Source organism: Pseudoliparis swirei, chromosome 20, assembly GCF_029220125.1.
Source record: "Pseudoliparis swirei isolate HS2019 ecotype Mariana Trench chromosome 20, NWPU_hadal_v1, whole genome shotgun sequence".
In the NCBI taxonomy this organism is placed as follows: domain Eukaryota; kingdom Metazoa; phylum Chordata; class Actinopteri; order Perciformes; family Liparidae; genus Pseudoliparis; species Pseudoliparis swirei.
Genome location: NC_079407.1, coordinates 11588789 through 11606551, shown reverse-complemented (window position 1 = coordinate 11606551; position 17763 = coordinate 11588789). Strand labels below are relative to the sequence as shown.

Genomic DNA, 17763 nt, shown 5'->3' with positions numbered 1-17763 from the left:
ATTTCAGGTTGAGCAAGTGTGTAATACTAAGTGCCACCTGACACAACGGTAAGCACTAGGATTTAACCTGGAGGCCAAGGCAGGCCATGACAGGACTATGTTCAGGTTCCCTGTATAATATAAAGATCTGCTGTCTGGTTAGGACACGCTTAAATTAGGTCTTCTGAGGTTTTTTAAAATAGCTGTGAAAATGTTCGTAGAAGACAACACCGAGGGGAAATTAACCCACGTCAGTCCTGCCAGCTTGTTGAACGAGCAGTGCGAGATAAAAGTAAAACCAAATATAGACAAAATAGCTGCTCGGTTAAAGTTGCGTTGCTGACTAGCCGATGCATATTTTAATTTGTATTCCACTTACACTTATACACAAATGATATGTAAATGATTTAAATGAAAATTACACACACATATAAACTAACACAACGATGGAGAAATGTCTGATATAAAATGAAACGGAATTTACGACGATAAACAAACCGAGAAACTACATTTATTAATACATACAAATGTGAGAAAAGTCCGAAAACACGTCTATTGTATCGGTCGGATGACGTCATCGTTCAGCGACCGTTCAGCGGGACAGCCGTGGCATTTGAAACAACCGCATCTGGAGCTGGACGGAAAAGGGGCTATTTTTGCACCGCGATCTCCTTCTGCAGAGAGATCCAAAATGATCGACACGATCGAGAAGGAGGACCCGGTCATCAGCGAGGAAGAGGCAGCCCAGTACGACCGTCAGATCCGTCTGTGGGGGCTAGATGCACAAAAGAGGTCAGTTAGCTCACTTAGCTCGCGGAGCTAATCGGTGCCGCGGAAGGTTTGAGACGTTGCTCTCCATTACTAAGTAGTAATACCGCACTGTAACAAAATAGTCCACTACAACTACACATTTTGCAATGCAAAAGTTACTTATATGTAAAAGTATATTAATATAACCAGGAAAATGTACCTACAGTCTTGAAAGTGCCGAAGCAGAGAAGTGTCCCTCAGCTTTATTGTAAACCCAGTTCTCGTCAGTTGTACTTGTTTTATCAGTTGTTGGCTATTTCGATTCCGAAAGAAAAGTCATATTTAATTAGCTTTTTGTAGTCTTTATTTTTATTTATTATTTATCTTAAATGGTAATGTAATTAAATCTGCCAGATAACTAGTACACTAACAAGTATAATATTGACCTCTGATATGTAATGGAATAGAAGTATAGTGAAAAACTAAGTCCAAGTGCTTGATCATTTGTACTTTGTGACATTCCACCACTGACAACCATCGCTGTCCGGTAATTGTACGGATATAAATGTCAAACGTCTGAATGCTTTAACTTTATCGGTTCGTCGCTTTTGATGGCGGTATTGGCGATATTGAGATATTGATGCTATAAATGGAAAATAATTTGTTATGGAAAATATTTCTCGGATTCAAATGCAAGCTTTATCTTACAGGCTACTTATTTATACAATGAAAGTGCACATGACTCTGAAACCATAGGTTATGGAGAATAAACGATCGATAAACGCTTATAAATCAGTCAAAGGTTGTTTCATCATAAACATAAAGTAGTTCATCTTAGTTTACCAATATGTTGTTGATGAATTTGTATATCCACATTTATTTAGACAACGTTTACATTATTTTATTGAGACATGTATTTCAAATAGAGATCATTGAATTGAACTGCTTTGTCACAAACCCATATTGCACAAAGTAAAAAATCACGATATGCTCGGCATGTTTTATTTATTCATGTTTTATTTTATTTATTTTATTGCAGATTACGAGGGTCCCGCGTGCTCCTGGCAGGTTTAGGTGGTCTCGGGGCTGAAGTGGCCAAGAACTTAATTCTGGCTGGAGTTAAAGGACTCACTTTGCTGGATCATGAAAAGGTACCCACGCTCACACGGTGCACACCATATGGAACACGTGTTTTTTCACCGTCTTCATCAGAGGTCTGCGGAGGGGACTGGGGCTTCAGCTTGAATCTGGAAATCTTTGATTAAGTCCTATCACCCAAACATCTAATGGATGAGTACATGTCTTTACTGTATGTCCACTAGATGGAACCCGTGACAAAGTCATGCTTGTTACTTTCAGTGAAGAAACAAACCAGCTGTTTTGCATCACTGTTTGTTGTGGTAACATTGCAATAACAGTGTAATTCTGGCTTCATATCACATTTTGAGAAGAAAATGTCACCCACAGCATGCATTTCAACCTAGTTAATCGTAAACAAAAAAAAATGTTTCTGAAGAATGAAAACGCAGACTTTCCAATGGAGGAAAACGTCCCCAGAATGCACAATGTAAAAATGGACAATCCTCACCCTTCTATGCATCCCCCAGGTGTCGGAGGAGTCGTGTCGAGCCCAGTTCCTGGTTCCAGTGACGGCTCGGGGTCAGAATCGAGCCCAGGCCTCCCTGGAGCGCGGGCAGAACCTCAACCCGATGGTGAAGGTCCACGCAGACCAGGACCGAGTCGAAGACAAGCCAGATGACTTCTTCCTGCAATTCGATGCGGTGAGTGGCGACAAGAGCTCACGAAAGGCACTCGGACTGACAGACGGCTCCATGAGAATATGTTTCTGTCCATGCATGAAAGTGGATGATATTTTAAAAACAAGATGAACGATTTGACTTCAAAGAACTTCAAATTAATTGGAGCACACGCCCCATACACCAGTCTGACCACTAGATGTCACTTGTCTTTATTCTGCTCCGCTGGGCTCCGGGACCAAAAAACCTGCCTGAGTCCGATGAAGCAAAGCGGTGCTGAGCTTTATTCTGTAGGCGGAGCAGTCATGGACACACTTGTGTGTGTGTGTCTTGATTTAAAGGTCTGTCTTACCGCCGGCTTGTGAAATGATTCGCCTGTAAATGATATAACAAGGACATCGGTGTTGGCCTTATATGGTCCTGCAGGGTGTGCAGTTGTGAGCTTTTTTTGTTGTCTATAAATGAAATCTCTCCACTCATGTGATACTTTCCCAAAAAGTCAGACCATAACCAGTATTTCATCAAATTTGGCTACCGTGGCTTTTTAATGCTCTAATCATACGCAATTTGTGGGGTCAAATATTTGTACGGCAATAATTTATAGGAAGGAAAAAGTTGGCTGTCAGCAGCTGGTGTTGTTGTGCATCCACCAGCCTGTTGTTCCATTTTGTAAAAGAAAGATGAAAGTAGCATTGAGTTTTTACTCGTCAGATATAAGTTCAGCCCTTCATAAATATCTATATAAAGATGTTCTCTGGATGGTGACGTCCTTCTCTACATGCTGGGAACACTGGTCCTCGGCCCTGGTCGGCTCGCTGCTCTTATCAGTGAGCTGAGGGTGTTTTGGGGCGTTCTGGACGGGCAGGATAAGGTGGCCCTAGCCCAGCAGGCAGTTGTTTACAGCCAGACGGCAGCCCACCGGGGTCTACTGGGCCGTCTTTCTCCCCGTTTGGTGGTGTGTTCAGGGACGCTGCTGAGGTCGGTGTGTAGCTGTCCATCAGCTGTCGTTTCCAAGAACTGGTCAGGGTGTAAGGTCTTTGGTTGGATTTTTTTGCTGCCAATTTTTTATATATATTATAAAAGTGTGTCTGTCCCTCAGCGATTCAAAGCAAGACACAATTCGCAACATGTCAAAGCAAAGTTGCAGAAGCTGCAAATACAGCTTTGGTTACAGAAGTGTCCGTCTGGAAGGACGGAGAAAAGCATCAGAGGAAGTCATTGCTCTCTATAACTGTGTTCGACCCCACAACCTCCAGGTTCCAATCCTTGAAGTAGCACAACGACTGCGTTAATATTATTCATGAGGAAGAAAATCAACTCTGCATTAAGTACAGAGTTGATACGTGTTGTTTAATAGAAAGGGTCAGCTGCTGTTGCTTAGAAGCACTTACTGGTAACTACTGCAATCAACCATTTGACCAGCAGGCTCTCTGACCAGAACTCCAACTGTTCATGTTTATTTACCTCCCTCAGGTGTGTCTGACAGGCTGCTCCAGAGACCTGATGGTGCGGGTCGACCAGCTCTGTTCCAAGCACAACATCAAAGTCTTCTGTGGGGACGTCTATGGTTACTATGGCTACATGTTCTGCAACCTCGGAAAAGAGCACAACTTCGTTGAGTAAGTGCTGGACGAACGACAACAATTTGAAGTGAGGGAGCGGGATAAGTGCCTTGCCCCCTGAGCGCTGCAGTAGAGGTTATTTTTTGCGATACTGACCGAAGTATGTTTTATTTCCAAATGTTTTTTTTTGCGAAGCATCGTTTTCTTCGATGGCACAACATGGTATTGAATTCCTTTTCCATAGAAGCATAATGTCAAAAGACACAATAAGAGAAAATATTCACCGCTCCTCTGTAACTTAACTCTTTGTTCCTGAAATGACAGGATGTGGTCTGGACCTCTGTAACAGTCTGCAGGCCACAGTCACAAGAGAATACACCATCGTATTTACAGATAGGCCTATATGGAGGACTTTCTACATTTTCACACAAATTAAATACCACACTGAACGGATTAGAAAATGAAGTAGAAAGCTATTACCGTACTGGCGTTCCAACCACGTTAAGTAGACAGTAAACCCAACTTGATTATATTTTGACGATGCATATTAATGGTCATTGTAACGGTCAGTAGATTGTGCCACTCTACTGAAACTGAGATTTGAAACATTTAAACTCCAGTGTATTACCTCTCTTGCAACAACTACAAAGCCCAGAAAGCATCTTGTCCAACAGCTCACAACATTACATCACTTTAATATTTACTTTAAATTACATCATTTCAATATTTGCTGATGGTATTAATTTAATTTTGGAGCCACTAGCTGGCTTCGCAGCATTATTTTGACAGTTGGAACTGTAATTATTTGTGTTGGCAGGAAGATTAGAGGATTTCTCCTCGGGTCAAACGATATTATGCTGCAGCTGGAATATCTATTGCACTATTGTTTGTGTGTCTGGGAACCTTTTATGTGCATCGTATCTTCTGTAATGTCTGTCTGTCTTTCTGTCTTTGTTTGTTTGTTTGTTTCTCTCTCTCTCTCTCTCTCTCTCTCTCTAGGGAGAAACCCAAACTGGTGAAACCAACTGGAAGCGTCGGCCCAGAGGCGAAGAAGGCCAAAGTCGATCCCAACGAAACCGTCATGGTGAAAAAGGTCAATGAGAGCATCTTTATGAACATTAAACATACAAATGTGTTTGCTTGTTTGTTTGTTTATTCTACCAGCCAAACTAATACAAAGAACTGTCCCCTATGTGAAGATTAATCTATAACAGTTTGAGCGGTTGATAAAATGTCTCCCTTTTTAAATAGATAATAAAGAAATGTGGTGATTGGAACACATTGACCAAATTATCATTTGTGAGGTGTGATTGTCTTATTTCCTTGCCCTATCTTTATCCTTATTTTGTCTTCAGTCCTTCAGTTATTTTCACTTGTCCTAAGATGAGAAAATAATTCATTCATACACCTCTGGTTCACTTTCTATTGATCTTACTTTCAAAAAATATTCTCCAACCAATCAGACGGCCAGTTTCTGCCCTCTGAAAGAAGCTCTGGAGGTCGACTGGACAACCGAGAAGGCCAAAGCCGGGATGAAGAAGACGCCAGTGGACTACTTCATGCTTCACGGTACTTTAAGCCTAATTTCACACAAAGTCAAAGTTTCAAGGGAACTTTTTCTGTCATTTGTGCCACTTCAAATTCAAAACTGTAGTTTTTTATTTTAGTTTGTCAAACAATAATAGATGTCTCGATGTTGAAGATACTTTGAGCTCTGGAAACTGCTGATGGGTGTTTATGTTTATTTGCATTTTAAGCAATTGCTATTTATTATAATATTTAATTATATTTATTGTTCATATTTGTTTGCAAAATGGTGCATTTTAGTTCCCTAATTTAAAAGTGATATCAAGCAGCCCACAAAAGGTCTTTGGACATTTCTGCGGAGGAGGCAGGACGAGGCGTAGGAGAATATCCAACAGACATAAACAAATAATCAGGAAAGTCTCAAAAAAGAATGGAAATTTGAAACTGAAAGCGCGCAGTGAGAATGAAGCGCCTACTGTGAGCATGCAAACTCACTGGTACTAAAGTCATGTCCATGAAGCGTGTTAAATGTCGATCTGGAGAGAAGGGCCAACGGTTAAAATGTCGAGCCCCAAAAGAACGTTGTTGTGGTTGAAAAGGTTTCGAAACCATCAAACCTGAAGGAACTCGTTGACCGTTTTTAAGTAAATCTGAGCTGTTCCTTCCTGTTTTTCAGGTTATTTACGGTGTCTGATGACCTTCTCTGTCAGGGTTGTTATTGTCCTTCTTGTCACCTGGCCCTGCAGCAGCCCAACTCGCTGCACACATAGTTTCCATCACAGTCATGTGCACTGAGTGTCGAACAGAGAACCACCCGACGACTGCACATGACGACACGCACGCGAGCAGGAAGTAACCAGAAACATGGGCATTGAAGGCATACTTGATGGAAAGTCTGCGTAAATTATGAGAAAATCTGTTAACGCATGACAGGATTCACAGGTCACACACACACTAAAGTTGTTCGTGTCCTATTTTGAAAGTGCGTCATATGAGAGCCGGCTGCTCGTAGCTAGCGGCGCTAATGGCACAAACTTTAGCATCAGTGCTTACAGTGTTTTAGAAATGGGTATGATGGGAATATTTAGAAAGTCATAACCTCTGTCCAAGAATTTCATGTTGTGTTTTTAATGTACACTTTTAGAAAACTTTGTTCTTCAGCTCAAGACTCTGGCGGAGGGCTCATATTATAATAAATTAGCATTGTGTTTTATTACACAAGCTTCAGTCATGGAAAATAAAATATCAGCCTCGTACTCATTTGATTGTGTCTCTGGCACTTCCGTCATGCACCGTCACAACACGCATGCACGTGACAATTTATCAATATGAAACATGAAACGTGGATGTGGAGACTCTTGTCATGTAAATCCAGATGTTGTTGATGTTGAATGTTTGTGATGAACTGCATTTAACTGCACATTGAGTATTCTTTCCTTTTTAGTTCTTAAAGTACTATTTGCTAATGGTACTTATATACTTTTAAAGTTTGAAATGACTTGTAGTGGAGTATGTCATCGGGTGGCATACATGGTTAAAGGATCTAAAGACTTGTGTGGCGGCCGTCGTGAACTTCTGTCTCATACAGCAACTGCCCACTCTGAAAAAGAAGCAGTGAAACTGTAGCCCCGCCCCTCCAGTCTGATCTCTGAGTGGAAACACTTGTTGTTTTATTTGGTGAACGTGACACAGGAGGTCGTCTTGTTATTCCTCCAAAGTTTCAATATTTGGGGCTAGCGTTTTCTTGTTTTGGGCGACCGGCGATGAAGAAGTGGCTCTTCCTTTATGACAACTGCTTCCTGTCTGACTAGGAACAGTCGCGTGATCTGAACCGAGGCTCTGTGTCTGTGTGTGTTTTCTTTTTATCATTTATATCTCCTTTATGATAAAAAAAAATTCTTCCATTTTTAAATTTGTATTATTGTGCAAGTGAAACGATGACAAAGCAGAAACGGAGGATATTTCCTGTATATACAAATACAGAATAATACAAGTCTGACCCAACAACATGTCTGTCTTTGACAAAGAAACATAGATATCCTTCATGAACACTCTGTACACATTGTGCGTGAATAAAAATACATCATATTCGTCTTTAATCTGAAGACTATTGCGTATTACGCCTGCAAGTTTAGGTTTTAGAGATAATATCGGTGTTCCGTCCATGGGCACATTGTGTGTGACAGGTGTGGGCCCATCAAGGCAGTTGTGTGTGTGTGTGTGTGTGTGTGTGTGTGTGTGTGTGTGTGTGTGTGTGTGTGTGTGTGTGTGTGTGTGTGTGTGTGTGTGTGTGTGTGTGTGTGTGTGTGTGTGTGTGTGTGTGTGTCGCTAGTGGAAATGGTCGTGGGAGGACTCAACTTCCTCGTGCGGTTTAAGTTATTGGACGAACAGGAAATATGGAGGTGAAATGTTAAAGCGTGGGCACAGTTGGCGCTGGCGTCGGTTATTTGAAATATTACTCATGACCAAAACAGAGTGCATGCTTCTGATTTGTCATTTCTCAATCAGTCCTGCAACCGACTCTGTGACAGGAAAGAGTTTTTTCCCCCCTCCTGACTCTAATATGTTCCTCCCGAAACATGTGTAGGTGTGTGTGCGTCTTTGCTGTCTGTGTGTTGGAACTCTTTTTGATTTGTCGCGGCGGAACGAGGGGCCCTAATCGGAAGACGTGGTTCACAACCGCACACTGATCTTATCGTGTTTCGGAGATGAGACGTTGTCGTTCCGTGAGATAATAATTCACCGTGGAAGTCTCTTGAAAGGCGTGATCAAATTATGAATGGCAATACATGCAATATATTAAATTCGGGGTTCGTGCTTTACAAAAAGAGTTTCCAGCATCTTTACTGTCGCTGTTCTGTTCATGTTCCTTTCCGTCTCTCCGCAGTTCTGTTGAAGTTTCGCACCGACAAAGGTCGTGACCCCGACCCGCAGTCCTACCCGGAGGACAGTCAGCTCCTGAGGCAGATCCGAGACGACGTCCTGGAGGCCTTGGAAGTGAGCGCCGACCTCCTGAATGATGAATTCATCAGGTACACAGCGCGCTCTCGCCCGTCTTGTGTCTTTAGTTTGAGACGGTGACTGGATAATTGGAGGTAGAAGGCCGGATCCAGCAACACTAAGCCACGCACAGCACCCATGTGTCCTGTTGGAAGTTTCAAAATATACAGTATATAAATAAAAGGAAATATATCCAGAGAAATACCATTGAGATAAAGGTGTTTTTTTTTTAAATACACTTTTTAATGAGGTTTAGTCCATTTTCTTTTTTTTATAAGTTTACCAAAATGGCCCATAAGTCAACAATAAACTGTAATAGCTGTGTACTCATTACTTATGTTTGCAGGCCCACATTCCACTTTTACAAATTCGGGTTTCAGATTTCTATTAAAATATATATTTCATTGTATTGCAGTGGCAATGACCTGTCAATCACACTAACCCTGCCATAAAACATCCTCTGCTTTTTGGTCTATTTGACTCTAAATGGATCATAATTTACTAAATGAACATCTTGCTGTTTTGAAGAAGACTTCAAACTAGAGATTGAGACCATAAACTCATGTTTACAATGTTTACTGAGGGAATAGATCAAGAGAGAAATAGTTATTTTCGAAAGACTTCTATACAATCAGACTTATTTTTGCAACCCGAGGAGTCGCCCCCTGGTGGTCGGCAGATAGAATTAAAGTTTTGACACACTTCCACAGTTAGTCTACATCTGGAGAAGGGCGTTACTGCTCGCTGGTTAACTCAAACAAATGAGTTCTAACTGTCAGAGAACAGCCATTTGTTTTTGAATTTGTCGCGTTAGTATTAGCAGCAAAACACATACATCGGCTGGCTCACTAGCGGGGCTACAGAAGATTTAAAAAACAAAAATACATTGAACTTTTTCCATTTGTCCTCAGCGTCACGCCTTCTACTTGTTTATTTCTATCACAGTTGTGCATGTTTGTCCTCAGCTACTGCTTCTCTGAGATGTCGCCGGTGTGCGCAGTCGTGGGAGGAGTTCTGGGACAGGAAGTTGTCAAGGTAGGCATGTTAACGGGGGACGAGCCGCAGAGGTTAAATGTCATCAATGCCGTCTTACAAGATTCCCTCCACCATTCTGCGGGTCAGTCAGCTGACAGGTGGCCGCTCAGCTGGTCGGCTCTAGAGAAGAAGGATCGCCTCTGTGACCACGGCCAAACTCCGTGGGGCGCTCCTGGCAGAAGCCCCTCATGACGGGGAATTGATTTCTAAAGTCCTCGAGCCGAACAACACAAACTACTCATTGATATTTTATAAAGATATTGGACAATGTTTGTTTTCAAACAAGTGGGTTTGTACAAAGTTGTGAAAGTTTGGGAAAAACTGTTCACGGTTATGAATCTGCATGAACTGAAATATACTGAATTTAGGCGTTTAATTTTCATACTTTTCATTCGGGATCACTCCCCAAAAATCGTTCACTACCGTTCAAAAGTTTGGGGTCACTTAGAAATGTCTTTATTTTTCAAAGAAAAGCACTGTTTTTTCAATAAAGATAACATTAATCAAAAATACACTATACATTGTTAATGTGGTAAATGACTATTCTAGGTGGAAGTGTCTGGTTTCTAATGAAATATCTCCATAGGTGTATAGAGGCCCATTTCCATCAACGATCACTCCAGTGTTCTAATGGTACATTGTGTTTGCTAATCGCCTTAGAAGACTAATGGATGATTAGGAAACCCTTGTTTAATTATGTTAGCACAGCTGAAAACAGTTATGCTGGTGATATAAGCTATACCACTGGCCTTCCTTTGAGCTTGAAGTTTGTAGAACAAAATTAATACTTCAAATATTAATCATTATTTCTAACCTTGTCAATGTCTTGACTATACTTTCTATTCAATTTTCAATTCATTTGATAAATAAAAGTGAGTTTTCATGGAAGACACGAAATTGTCTGGATGACCCCAAACTTTTGAACGGTAGTGTATGTAATGAAAAAATCGTGTCGTCATAGCTGCTGCCGTCAGCTGAGCATTACATAACCATGATCAGAACATACAATCAAAGTAATATGCACTGCTGGTAAAGTGAACAAAGTGACAATAATCATTGTTTGCTGCCCCTTCTCACGATTCCATTTATAGTTTGAATTTGGATGTTGTGAAGATGAAGGCATCGGAAGTTTTTAGTTGAGGGAAAGTCGTACTTTAAAAGCGCTACGGACTCTGGAGATGTCGGACTGAGAGCTCGCGGCAGAGATGTTGCTTCATATAAAGTTTTCTGATGCTCCGGACGGACCGGTCCTGCCTTGCTGGGTGGTTTTCACCATGAGGTCAAGACACGCATCCTCTAAATGCTCACGTTTTAATGCGGCGACTTTGTTTTTGTTGAATTTCAGCTGTAAATGACTTGAGATGTAATTTATTTAAAAGATTTGTCTAACTTCAAATGGGATTCATAGACAGACTGTGTGGTATCTGAGGGTCTTTAAGGTTGGCAGATGAAAACATAATCATTATTTAATGCAATTGTGTGCGTGTGTCTATATATACAGTGTGTGTATATATATTTATATATATATATACACACTACAGGACTGTCTCAGAAAATTAGAATATTGTGATAAAGTTCTTTATTTTCTGTAATGCAATTTAAAAAACAAAAATGTCATGCATTCTGGATTCATTACAAATCAACTGAAATATTGCAAGCCTTTTATTCTTTTAATATTGCTGATTATGGCTTACAGCTTAAGAAAACTCTAAAATCCTATCTCATAAAATTTTAATATTTCCTCAGACCAAGTAAAAAAAAAGATTTATAACAGCTGAGTGTTTGTCAAGGCTCAGGAAACCCTTGCAGGTGTTTGAGTTAATTAGACAATTCAAGTGATTTGTTTAATACCCTACTAGTATACTTTTTCATGATATTCTAATATTTAGAGATAGGATATTTGAGTTTTCTTAAGCTGTAAGCCATAATCAGCAATAAATCAGAATAAAAGACTTGCAATATTTCAGTTGATTTGTAATGAATCCAGAATGCATGACATTTTTGTTTTTTTAAATTGCATTACAGAAAATAAAGAACTTCATCACAATATTCTAATTTTCTGAGACAGTCCTGTATATAAAAGCACAGAGCGATAAAGTTGGCTGTTTCTTCAGTGCATGATCTGAATAAGTAAGATTCCTCTGAGCTAATTAGAAACCATCTTTTTCTGAGCTGCGCTGACACGATGTGCTGAGGTAACAGGAGTTCAGGTGTGTGTGTGTTTGTGGGTGTGTGTGGTGACTGGGTGGAGACTGGGTGGAGACTGGGTGCATTATATTGGCACAAGGCCAACCTGCCGTCTCCAGGATGATGATGAAACCCGCTGCAACTGGCCGACTGATTTCACTGAGCTCGCCTCGCCGCCAGAACTTTATAAAGTGTGTGTGCACGTGTGTGTGCACGTGACTGCATGCTCTGGTTGGTGCACTTAGTTCACAATGTTACCTGCCAAAAATACTTTGTGGGTGTCAGAGTGATTACTTCATTACTGTGCACACTACCGTGCAGTCAGTTTGTCATCGGCTATTTTCATTAATTGTTTTATTTACATCTGACATACTTAAGTTTTAAAGACTTAAATGATCCTAACTTAACGTATCTGACGTCCCCACAGTGTCACATGACAGGATGTAGAATGCGTCCTCAGTGACGCTCCATCGTGACTAAACTGGGCTCTGAATGTGTGCTTTGGGTTCCTCTGCAGTGGACTCAGGGGTTCCTCTGAAGAGGTTTGAACTGCAGTTTGTTCAGCTGATGTTGCAACAGAGCGAACGTGAGACTCACCTTCTGTCGCTGCTGTGAAGCCAGAAGAGCTCTGCTGCTCACATCCCAGCTGGTTACAAACACGAGGAGCGGCCCCTGTTTTAAATCAGTGTGTTTGATTTATTCTGTTGTCCTTCAGCTGATGCTCAGAGGGATATTTGTCTCTTTCTGCTCAGTGTTTGGTTCTCCACGTACAAAACCAAAAAGAGGACTTTGAACAAGATCGAAGATGAAACGCCAGTCCGACGTGCGTATTTGTCTGTCAGACGTCTGACCGGCTGTCCTCTCTCCGTGTCTCCCTTCAGGCTCTCTCCCAGCGAGACCCTCCTCACCGGAACTTCTTCTTCTTCGACGGTCGCAAAGGCAACGGCGTGGTCGACTACTTCGGACCAAACTGAACCGTTTTACACACGTCACGTCAGCTGATGTCTTGTCATTAGTTAGTCCGATTATTTATACCAGTTCTCGCTCCACTACTCATAAAGTTAGTCTGTTGTTTAAATGTTTTGGGTATTTGATCTTTGTTTTTTACATTTTCTAATAAAACATTGTTAAGTGAAATGGTTCTGCCTCAAGTTTCTGGATTTATTCAACAATAACAGGCATGTTGTTTTATGCCAGCATTTTAGAATTTGGCGATGTATATCTGCCAGAATTTAGCATGAATTGTTACGTTGCGTTCGTCGATCTTTGGGGGAATTCTTCAGCTATTTTTTTATCTGGAACTCGAACCAGAAAGTAAAATCATTGTAATTGATATTCTTTTAATTTGTTTTCTTTCCTCATTTTTAAGTCACGTGACACGCTTGCATCAAGAAAATTAGTGCAAGAAAATGTGTGCGACTCATTCTATTTTCCATCCCTTCGCCCGCACCTTGGGAACCTGAACTTCAGAGATGTGTTTGTATTTTATTTTATGCAGTTTAACTTCTGCGATTGTCGACTGCCCTTTGTTTTTAACAGCCGGGCGGCTGCCGGGTCATTCTGCTGTTTTAGCTTTTTAGTTTTTTTACAAAGTCATCTTATGTCAAATAAATAATTTTTTTTGCATTGTCAAATAGGTTTATTCAAGATAGTTTTCCTGATTAAAAAATAACAATAATAAAGTATTAATGGTTGTTGCCTCTTCAGATGCTATTTATTCATGGTGAGCTGAAGCAGCGTTTTCCTTATGAGGAAGGTGGAGCAGGAGACATGCCTGGCGGAGAAAAGTTCAGGATAATTTGTGAAGCCAAGAACAGACATGACACAAATCCTCCAAAGGGACATTTCAACAGACACACTCGTTGCTGTCAGAAGACAAAGGAGGACTTCCTGCCTCCGGACGTCGGGGTCCATGTTTGACATTTTTCTGCCAACACGAGGCTCGTGAAAGAAAACCAGAAACTTTTCCTTTCTGTGGCGACGACAGCCGAACACGCATGCTGCTCCACACAAAAGCCTAAACGTGATCACTCTAAACTCTAAATTCAACTGTGAATATAAATGACCGACATGCAAATGTGAATCTCAGGCCTGCTGGTCCCCTGATACATTGCTGCTGAAACTAAATTGATATCTACTTTTATTCCCCCGGGAGGCTTTCGGCTGCAGGAATGTGTCACAGTTTATTTAAATAAAGACAGGATTGTGTACATTCACACACTGGGTTCATTGGAAGTTCAGAGAGTATTAAAAAATGATTGAATAATACCCATGACTACATATTAACCCTTGTGTTGCCTTAGGGTCATTTTGACCCGAATCAATATTACACCCTCCCCCCGCCTTTGGGTCATTTTGACCCGATTCAATGTTTCACCCTCCTGTTACCTTTATATTTACTAACATATTTTACCCTTTGGGTTCAATTTGACGCCAGTAATTAAAACCTCCAGAAAATTATTAGAATTAATATTGTTTTCCAAGTTTAAGTGTGAGGCACTTTATGTTTGTTTGTTGACTACCGAAAGAACACCGACATTAAACATTGAATGGGGTCAAATTAATCCTAAGGCGGGGGGAGGGTGTAATATTGATTCGGGTCAAAATGACCCTAAGGCAACACAAGGGTTAAGCAACACAAGTCTACTGTTGATTGGTGTTTACGGCTGATTTAGGAACAAAACCAAAGGAGCTGTTGGCAGCACACACTGCCACAAGATTAATTACGGAACGTCCCTTTAAGCTCATTTGCCCCTTTAATTAAACCTAAACTCTTATCTGCTAACACATTCAATGCGCTCTTCATGCTGACTCTGCTCTGTCTTTCATGTTCTCTCTACACACACACACACATACGCACACGCGCGCGCACACACACAGTTAAAACCCACAGCTCCTGCTGTGTGGTCACTCTCTCCACTTAGCAGCAAAGACCAAGTTGCTGCAACCAATCAGATCCCTGATTTGACTCTGAGGGGTCGCGTGATTGGCTCATTCTGTAGAGGAGTGAGGATATATGGTCCCAATGCTGCCTGTTGTCTCAGCAACAGACTATGTGTGTGTGTGTGTGTGTCTTTACTTGTACAGCTTCTTTTGTGAGGACCATTAGGAATTTCAGACCTTCAGAGTGAGGACGCTTTTGTCGGCCCACACTTTGGGACGTACCTTCAAAAGCCCGTTTGAGTGTTCAGACCTCCACTTTAAGGTTCAGGTTAGAGTTGTTTTAGGTCGGGGTTAGGGTCAGGTTTCAGTTTGAGCATTTAGTCGTGATAGGTTAGGATAAGGTGCGAGAGCATGCTTCATATCAACGAGTATCCTCACCAAGATAGAAGTGAAGGGTGTGTTATTAAAATATTTGCTAATCCTTAGAAACTGTTGAATTCCTGCGTTTGTTTATTACACATTGCTGCTCACAGCGATGTCTCTACACAAACCCCTCAATTGCCTCCTGGCCCCTGAAGCGTTGCTGGGAAGTTTAGTGTGTTCAGCTTCCAAAAAGCTAAAAGTGAACTGCTTTCAATGAGCGAGTCGTGGCCTGAAATGCCCCACTGTGGGTGACAAGCTCAAATCTGCAGAGCCTTGAAGCTCCGCCCCCGCTGCTACAGTTCGTTAATATTGAACATGTCTTGTGTTCAAATTGCACCATGGGGACCGCAGGAGAAAAAAAACACCCACCGAGTGTAAGTAGATCCGATGAGTGTTTCTCGAGATATGCGAAGAACACACAGACGAGTCCTCGCTTTGTAGTGTGAAGAAAGCGATGCTGCAACTGACAAGTTATTTTCAGTCTTAATTTATTAGCCAATTATTTCAAAGTTCATTGAAATTGTAAAAAAAAAGTACAAACCATTTTTCACAGCACATCTGAGAAGCTCGGAGCAGCAAATGTTTGATACTTTTGCTTGAAAACGACTAAAATTATGAAGAACAGTCAAAATAGTTACTTTTCCTATAATGCAACAGTAATAACAATCCAATGATATGATGAATCTAATTAAAATAGCATAATATAGAACAATGTCAGGGTATTTTTCTCAGGAAAGACTGACTGGACATTGAGCTCTTGTAAATGCTTAGTCAGTAAAATGGTTTGAAATCACAGACATTTCAAATGTCGTTTTTTATTTCCTATGTACGTTTTGTGTTTACTGTCTGTATATTTGCAAATAAAAACAAACAGTAAATGATACGAATAAAAACATTCCTCCTGTTTTCCGTTGATTAAAACTAGGTGGCGACAGGAGCTCATGCGCAGGAATCGAGGAGTCAGTGTAGATCAGGGGTCCCCAAACTTTTTCCTAAGAGGGCCACATAACGTTTGCCTTGTCTGCTGGAGGGCCAGTCGGGGGGGGGGGTGCTAGTGAGAATGTGCTCACCTGTGTGCGCGCATCACGGCTGAGCGATGCGCGCCACTCGCTGTGAGTGCTGCGCGTGCAGACAGCATTTAACGGAGCGAAGCAGCGCGTGCGCTCTGATCGCTCTTTTAATGAAGTATCGATACTAAAAATATGCTAAATCACATCGTTTTTAACGTACGGGTACTTCGTTAATATCGATACGCCGTGCAGCGTGACAGCAGCAGATGTAGCGGACTAACATTCAAGCTAACCTAACTTACCAAACGCTGTGGACATCTGAACGCTGATTGGCCGAGACGCGACACGTCCCATCAAAGATGTACTATGGCGAAGAGCACCACTCCGCATTTTCTCCGCGTCTCACTGCAATCTTAACGGCAGCGGGCCAGGTGAAAAAAATAATAAATCGGAACGCGTCTCTGGTATTGTTCAGGGGGCCGGTCCAAATGGGGAGGCGGGCCGGATTCGGCCCACGGGCCGTAGTTTGGGGACCACTGGTGTAGATTAACAAATAGGCGCTCTTTAATGAGGCAAATGTTTCCACACAAAAACCAACAAGGTCCAAAAGGGGCAGGCAGGGTCGAAAACAGGCAGGATCCACGATGGGAACATATACACAGGACGACGGGGAAAAAAGACAACAATCCAGCAACAGACAAGGGAAAGAGTGGCACAATATATAGGAGGGAAAACAGGTGTACGGCATGAGACGGTAACGAGACGAGAGTGGCTGAGGGCAGGTGCAGGGAATGAAACGATCAAGGAGACAGGAGAGGCCGAGGGCAGGTGAAGGGGATGAAACGATCAAGGAAACAGAGAAGACACAGTCGACACCGAGGAGACAGAGTAGAAAGAGGAGACACAGAACAGACACAGAACAGACCCTTACATGGTGTGAGTCAACAACATGAGCTGTGCACCAGGCTTATTCAAGCCCGAAGTAAAGCATCACAACATGCTCTCTGGACGATTTTGATGCGTGCCGTGCACCAGCTTGTCATGTTGACCGTCATTATAAACACACTATGTGTGCGTGTGTGTGTGTACGTGTGCGTCTTGACCTCACGTCTACTAATCCGTGCCGCTCTCCAGATGTGACGAAGACCACGCCGCTGTCCGTCCATCCACGGTCACACATGGCCAGAGGGCTGCTGGCCCAACCCCCAGACAAGCCACCAACATCTGTAAACATCTGCCAAACCAATAAACTATAAACTATATATGTCTTCATTTATATATTCATATTTATGTATATCAGTGACGTGCGGTGAGGTTCATGGTTGGTGAGGCACTGACTCCTTTAGTGTCAGATTTACAAATATATAAACCCAAAAGGGGCTTATTCAATTGGCTACTGGTTATTTCATGCCTCGCCTCATCAGCATTCTTCACACAACACAAACGCGCACACACGCGCACGGTACATATTACAGATACGTAAAGGTAAACAAAAGTTTGAAGCAAACCTTTTAGCTCCGGCGTTGGTCTACCTGTGTTAATCACGTCCACTTTTGACTGAAAGTCCAGTTTTGAGACATTTTTAAGTTTAGATATATAATCCTCTTCCATGTTGGCAGTCTGGCGTAGCAAAATAGAAAAACAAACGGA

General features: G+C 41.8%; 1 protein-coding gene across 1 annotated transcript; it reads left to right on the top strand.

Moving 5' to 3' along the window:
* The first annotated feature begins 456 nt into the window (after positions 1-456).
* On the top strand, positions 457-12934 carry sae1 (SUMO1 activating enzyme subunit 1). Its single transcript, XM_056442115.1, has 9 exons — positions 457-771; positions 1769-1880; positions 2337-2510; positions 3960-4105; positions 5048-5141; positions 5512-5617; positions 8463-8607; positions 9541-9610; positions 12679-12934. The coding sequence occupies exons 1-9, from the start codon at positions 548-550 to the stop codon at positions 12769-12771; spliced, it is 1164 nt and encodes a 387-aa protein (XP_056298090.1). The 5' UTR covers positions 457-547; the 3' UTR covers positions 12772-12934.
* Positions 12935-17763: the final 4829 nt, after the last annotated feature.

What these genes read in the sequence shown, in the direction of transcription:
- sae1 (XM_056442115.1), top strand. Translation starts at nt 548, where the DNA reads ATGACGTCATCGTTCAGCGACCGTTCAGCGGGACAGCCGTGGCATTTG. An exon ending in TCTTCCTGCAATTCGATGCG is followed by an intron (nt 2,511 to 3,959) that starts GTGAGTGGCGAC and finishes TACCTCCCTCAG; the next exon opens with GTGTGTCTGACAGGCTGCTC. An exon ending in TGGGACAGGAAGTTGTCAAG is followed by an intron (nt 9,611 to 12,678) that starts GTAGGCATGTTA and finishes GTCTCCCTTCAG; the next exon opens with GCTCTCTCCCAGCGAGACCC.